The 14,924-nt window shown below is 38.7% G+C and overlaps 1 protein-coding gene across 1 annotated transcript; it reads left to right on the plus strand.

Moving 5' to 3' along the window:
* Positions 1-649: 649 nt before the first annotated feature.
* On the plus strand, positions 650-13,180 carry FUNDC1 (FUN14 domain containing 1). The gene is made up of 5 exons (XM_040545483.1): positions 650-773; positions 2,476-2,632; positions 4,503-4,578; positions 10,790-10,918; positions 12,542-13,180. Exons 1-5 carry the CDS (start codon positions 743-745, stop codon positions 12,617-12,619), a joined length of 471 nt encoding a protein of 156 aa, XP_040401417.1. The 5' UTR covers positions 650-742; the 3' UTR covers positions 12,620-13,180.
* Positions 13,181-14,924: the final 1,744 nt, after the last annotated feature.

A 14,924-nucleotide genomic window follows, 5' to 3' on the forward strand; every position in this document is an offset into this window, starting at 1 on the left:
CCAAGGCAAGTAAGTCTTGCATATTTTCATTGCATGAGCAAAAAAGCCCAAGCCATTATCTAACTGGGCCAGAGCCACAGGAATCAACTGGAGATGCCTTAAATCTTCCTGGGCACACTGCACGTGGGATGCAATGGCTCCAAACCTAGTAACGTGAGGCACAGACACCAAGCTGGAGTTTTGGTCTGTCACATTAAATAACATGTCTGTTATTTATCACACAAAGCGGCACACACACAGGAGGGGCTCTGCCATGCTGCAATGCCACAGGGACCTTGCCCAAGCAGCAGACGTGGTAGAGAACAAGAAGAAGAAGGAGGCACTGCCATGGGTGTGGCACCATTTTGGCCACACGGTGACTGGGCAAGGCACCCAGGCCTCCATCTGGGCCGTGCTGTTTGATGTCTCCCGCACTGGGGGATTGTCAAGCTCCGTACCACGGCGCTGAGCCCGCTCCCGACCTTTAAAAATGGGGGATGAGAGAACGGGTATGGATTGCTGAGAAACCAAGCCCCACTCTACAGCAAGGCCCCATGCTACCCCCAAAATGGCGGCCCTCCCCAGGAACTACACCCCCCACAATCCTCCGGGAGCCCGAGCTGCCTCGGCAGCCCCGTGACGTCACCGCGCGCTCCCCGGGGAGGGGGCGGTGGAGGGGGCGGGGCGAGGCGGGCGGACCATAGAGCGGGGCGGCCGCCGGCAGCGCAGAGCGGCCCCGGCTCGGCGGTGACCCGCAGCCAAGATGGCGGCGCGGAGGCCCCGCCGCGCCTCAGGTCAGTCAGCGCCCGGGGCGCCGGGCTCGTCGCCGTTAAACCGCCCTCCGAGGCGGCAGCGGGGGCGGGCGGCAACGGGGCTCAGGGCAACGGCGTGCCCGGCCTCCGTCCTAAAACACCGCGGTGGAGGTTTGGTTAGGCACAGTTGCGTGCGTAAAGTGTAACGTTATCACACAAGGAAGGGCGTTCATTTAGTTATTTTATCAAAAAGGTGCTCAAGCGTCGTTATTGGCCACGCAACGCATCATTTATGCGAGCTGTGATGTGCTTCTGCCCCTAAATTATTATAATTTAACATAATTGGCACTCTGCGACTGATGATATGTTATTCCCTTTCTAAATAAAATAAACAGACAGTCTTTGGTACCTCAAAGTTGAAGAGAACATTCACCTGCAACTTTTTATCATTATGGGTCTTGTTATTGGTGTTTCAGCACTTATGTGATAGTAAAGGGAAAAAAAATCATACCTACTTATGTATTTCCTCCATTCCTTAGCCTTTCACTCACACTTGTAATAAGAGCTTAAAAAAAAGAAGTTGCTGACAGGAACAGAACGTTTACATTGCAACTCATTACAATTCTAGGTAGTAACAAAACTTTTCTCCTCTGCGGTGACCCAGCATCCCTGCTGAACTTACATCTCACCTTAAATATTTTAAACAGAAGGAGACTTTAATCCTGTGTGCGTATACTGATATATGGCGTGCTTTTAGAATACTCCTTTTTGAAAGTAGGCCATCTCTTCCTTTGATGTTTGAGTATAAGCAGTATTTAGGATGTCTAATTTGGAGTTGTAGGAGAAGGCCTAGTTTGAAAACGTTGAGAGAATTGTGCTGAAATTATGGAACTTAATTGGAGTCCCAGCTTCATCTATTTCGTCTGTGGTGGAATGGGAACAGATGTGTCTGTTCTTGGCTTATTACCTTAACCTAATGTCCTGCCCTCTGAAGAAGATACAAAGCCAGGAATTCTTAAAAGAGAAGCATCTGCTTTCTCTTAAGTCAGGTGTGTTTCGCATTGCTGAAGATCATAAAAGCGATTGTGCGATGTCAGATGAAAGCCCAGCATCTTGTGTCTGACAGCCATCAGCTGCAGGGTGAGCTAGGAAAGAATAACACGGTAAGCATGTAGCGATGGTTTCTCAGAATGTTTCTGATGATTTTATGCTCTGGACCTTGTGATAGCATTTGTTGGATTTTTGTTGTCGTTCCTTTATTTTTTTTTCTTCTGTTGTTATTTGGAGTCCACATCAGCTGTTGGTGTCTACAGCATCCTGCAGCAAGCTGCTCTACAGGTTAACCAGGGCCCCTCTCAGAGAGCGGCAGAGAAGGCTTCCCTTTTTTTTCCTTTTTTTTTTGTTGTTGTGTTAAACCAGCTGCCTGCTGGCTCCAAGGCCCTTTAGTTCCTCTCCTTGAACAGAGAGGAGATTCCTGTTCACCTTTTCTGTGCCACATGCGGATTTTATAGATAATACCTTTCCTGTAGTCTTGTCTTGAAGATTGTGGCATAAAATCTCAAAGGTTCTGTGAACCTCTGGACCATAGGTAGCCCATATATGGCAACATAAGCCATTGTATTAGCCAGCTAATGCCAAATGCAGTTCTGTTAATGTTTGGGGTTTTGTTAGTGGATTTTTTTGATAGGTTGTTAGCTTACTGTGTAACAGAAAATAACTTTTTTTCTTCTTTGCTCTTTTTAAGAACGTGAAAGTGATGATGATTCCTATGAAGTGTTGGATCTAACAGAATATGCAAGGCGTCACCATTGGTGGAATCGTGTGTTTGGCCGCAATTCAGGACCAATTGTAGAAAAATATTCTGTGGCCACACAGATTGTGATGGGCGGAGTGACTGGCTGGTGAGAGAACGTCGCTTTCATAACTGTGCTAGACCTTCTGCTGTTCTTAGATCTTTTTCCAGGCTACTTGAAGCAGATACACTTATTTTCTCTAATAGGGTTTTCTTTATCGTTGATCAAATTTATGCATGCGTGAACAATTTCTTAACTCATTGCTCTGACTCATCATCCTAAAGTCGTTTTGTAATATTGGTAAAACGCACTAGTTATCTAAAGGAACCCATACCACTTATTGTGAAAAGGATTTGAAGAAATGGCAGAACTTTAAAAGTCTAAGGAGTAAATGGAAAATTACTGCATGTAATTTTTGTTTCTATGGAAAATCGGATTGACTTACTAGTGGAGGTTTAGAGGCCTAGTTATGATATTATGGCTAAGATGCATATTATAGGTAAAAGAAATTAAGAAAGGAATGTGTGGCAGAATGTATCTTTAAGAGCCCCATTTTATGGAGACATCTTTGTTTCTCTAAATTAAACTGGAGCCATTTTGAACAGTTTAACAGTCTCTCTACAGATAACATGAGAGCAGATACCATAAATTGTTTTAGCCTAACTATGCTGTGGTGATAGGTAGAAATTGGAAAGTGTGGTCACAGTCTTGGCAGCTATGTCAAGGTATTTGTTACTTGCCAAAGGTATTTGACTAGTCCTTGTTTATTCCAGTATTCTAAAAAAATATATAATAATTTCAGTGAAAAACAACATTATGGTAGCGCAGGAACTTTGCAAATGAAATTATACAAGATTTGGAACATGAAAGAGGCTAAAAATGAAATTGGTATTTACAGGCTCAGTACAGCTTTGGGGAATGTAGCCTTAGCTTTCAATCTGATTTTTGATTTGCTTCTGTAGCTTTAAAATAGCTTTGAAAAGTTAGGTGTGAATAGACAAACTCAGAAACCTGTAGGGAGTAGCTAGTGGGATCTGGCATCCAAGAAGTGGCTTACTGAACGATGTAGGAACTGTGTTGCAGTGTCTGTGTCTACGTACATACATGTGTATGTGTGTGTATTCGTGCGTATCAATAGGGTTTCACCCTTCATATGCAAGGGGAAAAAAAAAAAACAAAAAACACATGCATGGGGCTGCGAGGGGGCAGGTCAGATGCCGGAGGAGGCACCCAGAGAAGTTTTGGGACCATCAGCCTGGGAAGCATCCTGCGCCCACCCGAGCAGGGCCCTGAGCCCTCAGGACTGATGGTGCAGTTTTGGGCAGGGGGCTGGGGCAGAAAACCTCCTGCTGCAGTTCTGTGGTGCTGATATCCGTGTGCTTCTGTGTTTGATGTGGGAGCGTTTGGAGACTGCGAACAAGGTACTAAATCGCTGGTTGCCTTGGTCCACTAAAAACAGACCAAGGCGATGTCCCAGAGGAGTGCCCTTCCCTGCCCTGTCCCCCTCTCCCCTCCTTTTAGAGCTTTTAGCTCTTGTGGTAGGGATGTAACTTCTTTTTACCTGGGAATTAAGTCGTAGGTCATGTAGCTAATATAAATGATAGTGTAATATATTAACCTTCCGTCTGGGAATAGTTAAAATGGCACTTTTGTATTGCTCTACTGTGCTTTGTTAAAGTGCTGTATTTAATAGCAGCATGCAGCTTTTATGTATAGACAAAGCCCGCAGATCTCAAGCTTACTTTAAAGGGGCCATCAGTCATCAACTAGCAACCGTTGCTCATGTTGTTTTGTGTTAGACGTTATTCATTAAACGTTGTTTGTGTTAAATATTCTGATCTAAAGACTTAAAAATGTGAATTTATGCATTTGCTTTTGTTAAATGAACAACTTAATAGTTGTAGTCAGGAATTTTAGAGTGTGGCATTGTTGAGCAGACAACTTCATTGGACTGGGTTTTTTGTTTTGTTCTCCTAAGGTGTGCGGGATTTTTGTTCCAGAAAGTCGGAAAGCTTGCAGCAACTGCAGTAGGTGGTGGCTTTCTTCTGCTTCAAGTATGTAGAATTTCATGCTTTATAAGTTGGCGAATGTTATTTACTTAAACTGTAGGCAAAATTCAGCTGCTGGGTTAAAGATTTAATTAGGAAGGCTTTTTACCTACTTCATCTTTTTAGTGCTATCAATCCAAAACTTAATTTCAGATGGAATACTGTGTGTAAAAGACATCTCTAAAAGAACAGTCCTAAATCGGAATCTATCATGTAAAATAGTTTGTAATGAGTCAAAAGAAACCTTTGTGCAGAAACTGAGATGCTGTATGTAATGCATACTGCCAGATTAGAGGAACTACAAGTAAACTTATTAGAGAGATCAGGGTATTTAAGCTGTGTTTATTTTTAATAGGTTTGAGAATTTTTATCAGTGCTTTGAAAAAAATGGGCTGCTTTGGCAGTTGCTTGGAAGACATGCTCTGGTCCAATTATGAAGATACTTGTTTCCCTTTTCTCCCCATGCTGTCTTTGCTAGTTATCTGTTGAACCTCTGAAGCTCTCCTGACTTCTGGTGGCTTCATTGCTTTCCTCTGTTCAACCAGATTTCAAGTCTAAAAAAAATATAATGGTGTTATCTAACATGACCATTTAAATTTTTCGTCAGATATTGTGTTAGGGGAGGACAGATTTCCAAAAAGCCTTCAAATAAATTAAAAGGCTTTAAGCAAAGGAGAATTTCACATATCCTTCTGAGATGTAAATGAATTTATATTACTTTGCTAGCATCTTCCGTGTCTTAATATTTGTGGGCTTGTCTTTTTTATTTTTTTCTTCAAATTACTCAGAGAAGTAGACTGGTGCCTGTTTAGGTTTGTTCAAATAATACACCACTTTATTTTATTTTTTTGAGACAAGGATAAAGATAATTTCTTTTTATTATTGCCAATGTTGCCCTGGATGGTTTCTGAAAAAAACTTTTATTTGTTTCCTTGACGGTAATGGCTGTTACAGCCAACCATTGGTCAGGAAGGCTTGTGTAGTACCTCTGGCTGCTGCTGTGTAATGCGTCCAGGTGGCAGTTGGGTGAAGTACTCTTACTTCCTTCATGATCATCCTCTCTACTGTTTTTTTTTTCTTTTTTAAATCTCCAAGCCCCTTGTTAAATGTAAGCACTGTAGTTCGGTTACATGTGAGAATCTATGCTTTTCCAAAACTATTTGGTTTAACTTGTTTTCAACAAGTATAACACCTACCTTACTCTGAATTACTCAAAGGCGAGCATCAACAACAATGTAAAAAGTCAAAGAGAAATATTTTTCATGTGAAGCTGTATAGCATTATTATTTGTTCCACTTCACCATGGTGCATTGCTGACCTTTTCGAATCTCCTGGAAAGCACTGGTTATTGGGCTTGTACCTAAACATTGGGATGGATTTTACAAATGTATTGAATCAGAAGTGGATTAGAATCATCCAGATGTGAATTTTTGGCAAAATGTGCAAAGCCACCAAATAAATCAATTTGAGAACACTGCAGTTCTGTAGCCCACAGTGTGTATTTCTGGATGATGAGGGAACATTTAAATCTTTACATAATATATATATAGCTAGTGGATCTTTAATCTCTTTGTCTTTAAGTTAACCAGATGAGAAAGCATGACCAAAATCTCTCTTCTCATTTAGCGTAGTGTTGGTCTTAATTCACTAAATGACAATTTTTATCCAAATTTGGCTGTAGAGCCTGACAAACAGAGGCCTGGAATCCAGGGGCAGCAGGCAGAACATTGCCTGCAAGTCCCCGTTAGTGCTTCTTACCACACTAAGCTGAAAAGTTAAAACTAAAACCTGTAAATAGTGAAGAATAGAAATTGCTTAAAAACATGTTACATGCGCAATATTTTTGCTTGTTAAGCTGTTAAGTTTGGGGAGCTTTCCTATATGTAAAATCGGTTTGCCATGTGATAGTGTGTCTGATTTCTTAGTTGATCTCATTTAGAGTGTATTTGAAAAGGAATATTATCCAAGAGGAAAAACGAGTTGCGTATTTTGATTGAGTTATCTATATCGTTAATTAAGAAAGATCAGATTCTCTAGGAAGGGAATAAAGTAAATGCCTCGGTCTTTCATTTTAATTCAAAACGCTTTGCATTTTTAAAGCTGAGTCATAAATTCTATAGTGTAATTACATTTCTGTAGTCTTTAATTTTTTCATTTAAAGATCACACATTATGTTTTTAATTTCCTTATGAATATATGTTCAACGCTTCCCCTGTGTGGGCAGAGGAACGTTTCAGCACGTGACTAGAAACTTCTTTTTTATCTGTAAATTTTTCTGAAATTGCAGATTTCATTCCAACTCCTGATTGCAATATTGATGTTGTAATTACCTGCTCAAACAAGAGAAAGAACTACAGAAGGCGAGATTCTTGGATAAAGCCCATTCACTGAAACATTTCAGTCCTAGAATTGAAAAAGTTCATTTTTTCTCTAGCATATGATGACTTCATCTGAAGAAATCTAGTAGGAAACAGAAAGCAATACGTTTTGGAGTGTCAGTTCGTACAAGAAGTGAAAAGATCTTTCAAATTATTGTAAATGATCTATAAATTTGTCAGTCTCAATGCAGATTAAATAAAAAGCAGTCCGAGGAGAATAAAAATGACGTGAAGGAATCTGCATTGTTCTTGAAAATTAAGACCTGTTCTCACATCTCTGAGCTGGATATTTCAACAGCTTAATTTGATCAATTTTTTATTGAAAGAGTTGTGATTCTTCAGGTATGCTGGTGTATGATCAATACCCATGCGCTATACCGAGAAAAATACAATTAATTTCTCCTGTTGGGTATCAGCTTAAGGGATTTCCCTTGTCAGACTTACAGGTTATAGAGCACACAGGTTAGTGAGATCCTGAAGAGCAGGGAAGTGTGAACTTGGTATGTTTCTGCTATAGTAAGTTACTTAAAACAATTGTTCTTAATGAGTGCCTGTTCTCAGTGTTTTTAAATTCCTGTATCCTTAGTAATGATCTCATTACTTTTTGCTCTGCAATCAACATATAAATTGTGGCTTTTTCCATTTTGTGTTGACTACTATTTAATCATAAAATGGTGTATTTGTGCAGTTATTTGTGCTTTCAGTAATAAATTTTGCCTCATTCCATTAACATGCCATTGATAGATTCAATTCAACTCCTCATTAAAATACCTTCTACCTTGAGAAAAAGCTTTGAAAACGATTCAAGAAGCAAGATAAACCCTAAGACAGCCTCAGCTGCGTGTTGTGCAGAGGTCTGGTTGGTGCCACGGTGATGCTATGGTAACTCAGCGGAGTGGTGAGAGAGCAGCATGCTTCTGGGGTAGGGACTTGTTCAGAGGGAGAGTTGCGTTTGGTTTTGCACTGGATACCTCACTTGACAGATGATTCGTGCAGATTTAGAGGGACTATTCAGTGGAAGAGCCAAAGCAAACAGTATCTGGAAGTTTGCCTTATAAAGAAATGCCCTGCTTCTGGCAGGTGTTTACATGAAGTGGAGGGGCATCGTTCTTCTGCTTTTGTAAACTGGAGGAGTTTTATGGTCAAAGGGGAGCTGTGCCAGTAGATGGTGGCTGAAGATACAGCCTCTGGAGTTCAGCTCTTAAAAAAAATAAAACAAAAAAAAACCCTATCATTTCTCAGTCCCTCCTTATCTCTGTATATTGAAGTTAGAGGCTTGTCAGGTCTGTCCTGGTCAGGGGCAGAGAGGGTTGCTGCCTAGGTAAATACCAGGAAATACCAAGAAGTTCACATTGTTTCTGTATGCTGAGCATGGGGAGCTTGTGTCCAGTTTCTGGGCTTGGTTAGGCCTTTTTAGTATGAGAGAAATTCTGCTTTTGAGGAAATTACAACTGCCATCTCGCTGTCCCATCTTCCTGTATGCATTTTTTTTTGCTCTTGTACATCGTTTGCTCATTACCCTTAATGATGCTTCATAATATCAAAGTGCTTGTGTGCCTATCCAACAGCACCCCCAAAATGAGGCCTTCCCTTTAAGTTCTCTTCTCATTTTGGTTAGTGTAGAGAAGGATGGAAGCACTTTTATTAATCATGCATTAATGTATTTTTTAATTGCATTTTTAGAAAATATCTTATTTTTTCAATAGGTCTGGAAGATCTTGAACAAATATCTGACATTAATAAGCTATACATGTATGTACACATCTGTATGATGCATTAAGAAAATATATATATAGGGAGTTGATAATGGAATATTAATGTTTTATCTCCATTATCATAGGGACTGGCTTTAAAAATGCTACTGAACTTTAAGAGTTTGTATTTTTATAAATTTACTATAGGAACCTTGACCATAAACTAATAGTTAAGATTTTTTTTTTAAGATTAATTAGGATTAAAAAATTGAAGTCTGTCTCACCAACGTAAGACTTCAGTGGTATTTTTTTCTATAGTTAGACAAAGTTATATATTTTGTAGGACTGCAGCCAAAGCAGGTATGACGCAAGCTCTGACTATCACTGCAGTGAAGTACAAGATATCTTTTTCCTCCATTACACTTTTTATATCCAAAACATTGTCTGTTGTTTATTTCATAGCTGTATACTAAAATTTGAAAGCAGAACTTAAGATCTCTGCTACTAAGTTCAGGGAGAAATGTATAACTTCTATAGTTAGAAGCTTAATTAAAAACTTCTGCCTCATACCTGTACTGTATGGATAACTGAGCTAATTGAACTAGTCTTAATCTTGTTTCTCTTAAAGTCCATTTTATATTTTAATAATTTATTTGCTTACTTAAAAGTTGTATTTCTAATATTGTGTTGGACTTAATATCTTAAATCCATACTTAGTTTTTAGGTTTGTGAGTCAGAAGGCACCAGTTCAACACTAAGGCCTCTTTGAAATTCTTGTGGTAACATTAACTCCATAAAATGAAAATTAGCCCAATGCCTAATTGTTTTTTCTCTTGGCGTGTCATCCAGTGACTGGACGCACAACCACTACAGTTTAAAAGTTGTTTTATGTCTTTACAGTATACAGGCAGTCCTTAATTACCTATCTCTGCCTAACACCAGCACCTGTCTGCATAAATGGTTTACGTTAGACAGGCAAGGTCAATGGATTTATTGTATCCCAAACCTAATAAATCTTGTGTTTAAATATCCACTCCACAGAACTTCATTATCTGTGAGTTTTATTTACAAGTTATACCATTTGCATAGAACGCACTTACGTAAGTTACATGAATTTGCCAAACATAACTTCAAGAAGGATCTGAGAAATCTCACTCTTCACAAAGATTTTTGTTTTGGTATAAATCATTTAAAGCTAGCGGTCTATATTTGTTTGTCTTAGCAGTTAAAATGAGCAGTAATCCTTAGTTTTGATTTTCTTCTTTTTACAACTGATGAGGTTTTTTCCCTTAAGTATTATCTGGAGAATACAGTAATTACTTTTTTTAGTCTATTATCTTACAAACATTTAAATATGTATTTCTTTTGTGAGTTGGTGGGACTGCCAATGTTGTTGAGTAAATAAACGTCCTGTTTCCAGGATCAAATCTGAGTTAGAGAAAGAAGGGAAGGGGTTGGGATGATGGTTAAATGTGCTAAAAATCCCATGAATGGTAATTAAGCATTTGTGAGTTTGAGTGGAAGTTGGTATGAACAGCCACCTGAAATATTCTGCTTATGTCACAGTACTTGTGCTGTACGTGAGCCATGTTATTTTTCTACTTACTGGGTTTTTCTAGAAGATACGAGAGTTTTGTTTTTGTATACTTTTTGTTGGATAGTTTAAATGACTTAAGATAGAATAAAAGTTGTCAGTATTTCCAAGGATGATTCTTATTAGCCCCAAATGTCCTGTCACAAGTCAGAATTCCACAATTTTGAAAGAAGCTAAAATGGAACAGTTTTTTCATTGTCATTCTATGAATGTACTTTTCTTCCCTTGCAATTACAGTTACAGTAAATTCTGAAGGAAAAAAATGTTTTAAATTAAAACTTTTTTAACTAAGCAATAGAAAAGTGGTAAAATTACCAAGAGTCTACTGAACTTTGCAATTCATTGTTCTATTTCACATCACTGTTACTGCAGGGAAAATGTAGTGTTTGAAGCAGAGTAAGTGTTGTAATTGGAGCAGTGTCTTTTCCTGTACCTGTAATACAAAGAAGAAACAACATTTAAACAAAAGATAATTTGTAGGCACTAATATATTGCACTTTGACTCATAAAATGTTAACTACAACTGTACTAAATTTACGTTATTTTCCTAGATTGCTAGTCATAGTGGATACGTACAAGTTGATTGGAAGAGAGTTGAAAAAGATGTAAACAAAGCGAAAAAACAGTTAAAAAAGCGCGCAAATAAGGCAGCACCTGAAATCAATACTCTAATCGAAGAGGTAAGTCTAAGCAGATAAACTTTTCTACCAGCCACCTTTTCTTACTTTCCACCTTACGTGGTGCTTAGTTGAAAATGTGGTGCAAAACTGAGCAGTAATTCTGATTATAATGGGTAGGCATCAGAAATATTCTGGCTGTATGTTTTGTTAAAAGTTATTTAACTTGGTGTTTTGTTCGCTCTTGCAGGATCATACATGAGCTTTGGTTGTAGAAAAGCATTAACTTTGATGTGGCCTAGGGACTGCCATGGGCTTTGTCAGTTAGTCTGTGCACCTTCTTGGCTAGCAAGAGAGCTGATATGCTGATGGCTTGGTTTAAAAAAAAAAAAAAAAAGGGGGGGGGGGGGTGGGGAGTTGTGGTTAAAACATGGTAGCTCAAAGACCCAAAAAGGTTAGTCTGCTGATCACAATATTATTTGATTAGGAAAGATTAACCTCTTTCTGGAGAAAAGCGATAACCACTTTGGAACTAGAGATGCATATTTTTTAAATCTAATTTTTACACAAGAAGAGTATGTCTACAGACTCTGTTACATGCTATGTTAAAAAGACTCATACTGATCAGAGTGTCAGAGGCCGTTTAGTTCTGACATTTGAAGACCTTTTTTATCATTTTATCTTTCAAAAAAATGCATGTTTGGCATGTTTTAACACACTTTTAAAATGTCATGTAGGCCCTATAAGTTTCTTTCTGTGCAACTGTGAATCCTGACTGGGAATGTACTGCAGACTAAGTGTTACAGCAGCCACACTGGTGCTTTGTAATAAAGAGTTCTGACATCTCATACTTAACCTGATGGAATTATAGTTAAGTTGCTAAAAATTGCCTTATGTTTTAATGTGAATTTAAAGTGGAAAGCCAAGAGAGAGGGTTTTCTGCCTTCTTCTCTACCCCAAATAGCTTAACCTGTCCTTCTCCATTCTGTTGCAGAAACGGATGGGACAGGAAGTTTTTTGTTTTCCTTTTTTCAAATTACGTTTTTTTTCTGTTTTTTTTTTTTTTTTTTAATAATTGTGTCCTAATAGCTAATCTGAAGTGTTCAAAGTAAAGGATTTATGAAATGGCATGTTGGATGCATATTATACTCGGTGATAATATTTCATGAAATATTATATACATATGTTGTGATATTTAAGAGGGTTTTTTTTTGTAGGATCAAGTTGCTAGGAAAACGGCTCACAAAAGAGGGAATTGTATTTTTTCCAGTGCCCTAGTCTTCCCCCCCAAAAGATATTTCTTTACAACTTCTTTTTTGTGTGTCTGTGATTAAAATTGAAATGATTGTACTACCCCCACCTTTTTTTGGTCAAGAGAGTTCGTAAAACACCTGTCTGTTTTTAATCCAAAAAAAGTAGTATTTAGCATGGAATTACAATGACAATTCCTTTGTATTTTGACTCAAAATGCTGACTGTATTGCAAACACGTTGTTAAAGACAGTTGAGAGATGTGTTTCACTCCATTGGTGCCAGCCGTTGCCACCTAACTTTGTTGGTTTTCAGATGGGTTACTACCACCTCCCCAATTCCAGTATACTTGTTTCCAGGCAATTGTGATAAGTGTTAAATGTTATTGTCAGACACGATTGACTCAGTTCTTTACACATACTCTTTTTCTTCTCAGTCAACAGAATTTATCAAACAGAACATCGTGGTCTCCAGTGGATTTGTTGGAGGCTTTTTGTTAGGCCTTGCATCGTAAGGACCTGAATCATCTCTTCCTGATGGCATTCGTGTCAAAGAACAGTTGTGGTGACACACACGGTCAGAAAGCAGTGTGGGTCACCGTGCCCTCCAGAGCAAGACGAGTGGAATAGATAGAAAATTTGGAAGCTTTCACATTTTAGGCTTTTGCCTCTTGAAGCTTGGCAGAACTAGAATTTGCTGAAAAACCGCAGTGTGCTCATTATAGCATTTCTGGGCAAAACTGGTTCATCTTCATCATGACTCTTTTTATCTGTGACCTTTCAAGATCTAGCATTTTTAAAATGCTATTCTTGGAATATAGATATGTAAGCATATTGTAAGAAAGCTCCATTTCTATGTTTTCAAGTAAATACTGTTAATTTTAAAAGTATTTTTCTTCATGCTGTAGTAGATAGTATTAATGACTACATACTGTACATGATACTGTAGTTTCAGCCCCGTGGCTGCCTGCGTTCTTTAGAAGTCACTGCAATAATCTATAAATCTGTAATACCTTTTTACAGAGTATTAAATAACAAAGAATCATCAGCTCATTAAAAGTGAAAATTGACTTTGACTCTGGCCTCTGTATACATAGAGAATAAGTCTCATTTTCATATCCTGCAGGCATCTGGTACAAATATTTGTGCACACAAGTTTGTGTGCTAAGTGAATGTGTATGTTAACTTTTCCCAGATGTGTAGACATGCATAAATTCATTGATAAAACTGTAGTACACAGATAATTGTGGCAAGGATCATTGTTTTATGCTCAGTGAGCCATGGAGTCCCTTTCAGACTTCAGTAGACGGTGAAATGAAGCAGTGAGACTTCTGCCTGAGCACTTTGCAAGGGCTCATACTTTGTGTGGCTCGATGCCATGATAGTATGATGTACCTTGAATCGACTGAACGCTTCTCTTGTAGTCCATTTTAGCTGGAAACTATGAGGTAATGCTCACTTTCATATTCACCGCTATTGCCACTATGTTCTGCCCAACTTAGCCTTTAAAAAAGAAAAAAACAGTTGTCACTTAATTTAACTTTCCCTGTCTAGGGTGTCAGCTATGGGAAAACTAGGGTACAGATTGGCTTCAGTCAGCTTATTGGAAGAGCGCCTATTGCCTCTGACGTCTGGGAAAGCAAATGAGACTTAATCTGTGGGATGTGGTTGCTGCCTCCATCTTTGACAAATCAAAGCCAGAGGCAGATCCTAAAGGAGATTGGAGGTATAATTTTCCAGCCTATCTACAGCTAATTCTGAAGCAGGGTTTTAAGGTGGCTTTGGTCATTTCTTACTAAATTATTCTCAAGAAGTTGGGAATCCAAATGCATGCTCTGTACATTTTTCTGTTTTTCAAACTTGTGAACCTTTTACCTAAGAAAATGGGATGTTTGCTCTGCCCTCCTTTCCCTGCTTTAATTCTGTACCCGTAAGTTAACGTGAAACCGAGCCTGCCTAATGCAGGTTCTGTTGGGTTCTTGTTCCCACGCCTGAACAGCAGTAATGATGCATCAGCATCCCATGGCTGAATGTGAACTTCTGATGTGCAGGACATGTGATGAACCTCCATCAGATGGACTGTACGTGAAAGGCCTTTGACATCATAACCTAGTATATATTTAGATAGGGCATCTGTGAACTTCAGAGGCCCTAACATGTTGGTTAACTTCATCTGGCTGGGGTAAGTCATGAAGCACATCGTGCATGCCTGCCAGGTTTATGTAAAGGTTTAGTCAAGCTAAAACCCATTTAGAAATTTGGATTTCAAAACTTAAAAAAAAATTAAAAGAAAAAAAATCAACGAGGAAAAACATATTGCATGTTATCATCCTAAGGTTTTGGGTTTTTCTAAAAAGGTGAATTTCTAAAGCTATGTAAAAGCAATTGTTGCAGTTCATTGGAAATGGGAAGCCAAGGAAGGGGTTGGGTCATCTGGAATTAACAACATTGAATGAAACATTGTCTGAAAGTTTCTTTTCCGTAGTATTCTGTCTAAATGATATTGGGAAGGTAACCACTATGTTCTTTTCTGCTGGTGAAGCTAACGGATTTTGGCATAAGATTTACCAAAGCCAACTGCTACAAGTCGCGCACGCACATGGGTGAACTCAAATGTTCGAAGGTCTCTGGGAGTGAAGTGAGCACCTCGATAATGTGAACCCATAAACTTGCATCTAAAAAGGAGTCTACTCTGTGAAAGGGTTCCAAGGGAGCACACTATAGTGGCCTTTCTAAAAGGGCTGCTGTGAGCAAGAAATATGCTTCATAGTTAAAAGTAGAATTTAAAATAACTTTTATAGCAGTCTGCAAGCCCAATTT

The sequence above is a fragment of the Cygnus olor genome, chromosome 1 (genome assembly GCF_009769625.2).
Source record: "Cygnus olor isolate bCygOlo1 chromosome 1, bCygOlo1.pri.v2, whole genome shotgun sequence".
In the NCBI taxonomy this organism is placed as follows: Eukaryota; Metazoa; Chordata; class Aves; order Anseriformes; family Anatidae; genus Cygnus; species Cygnus olor.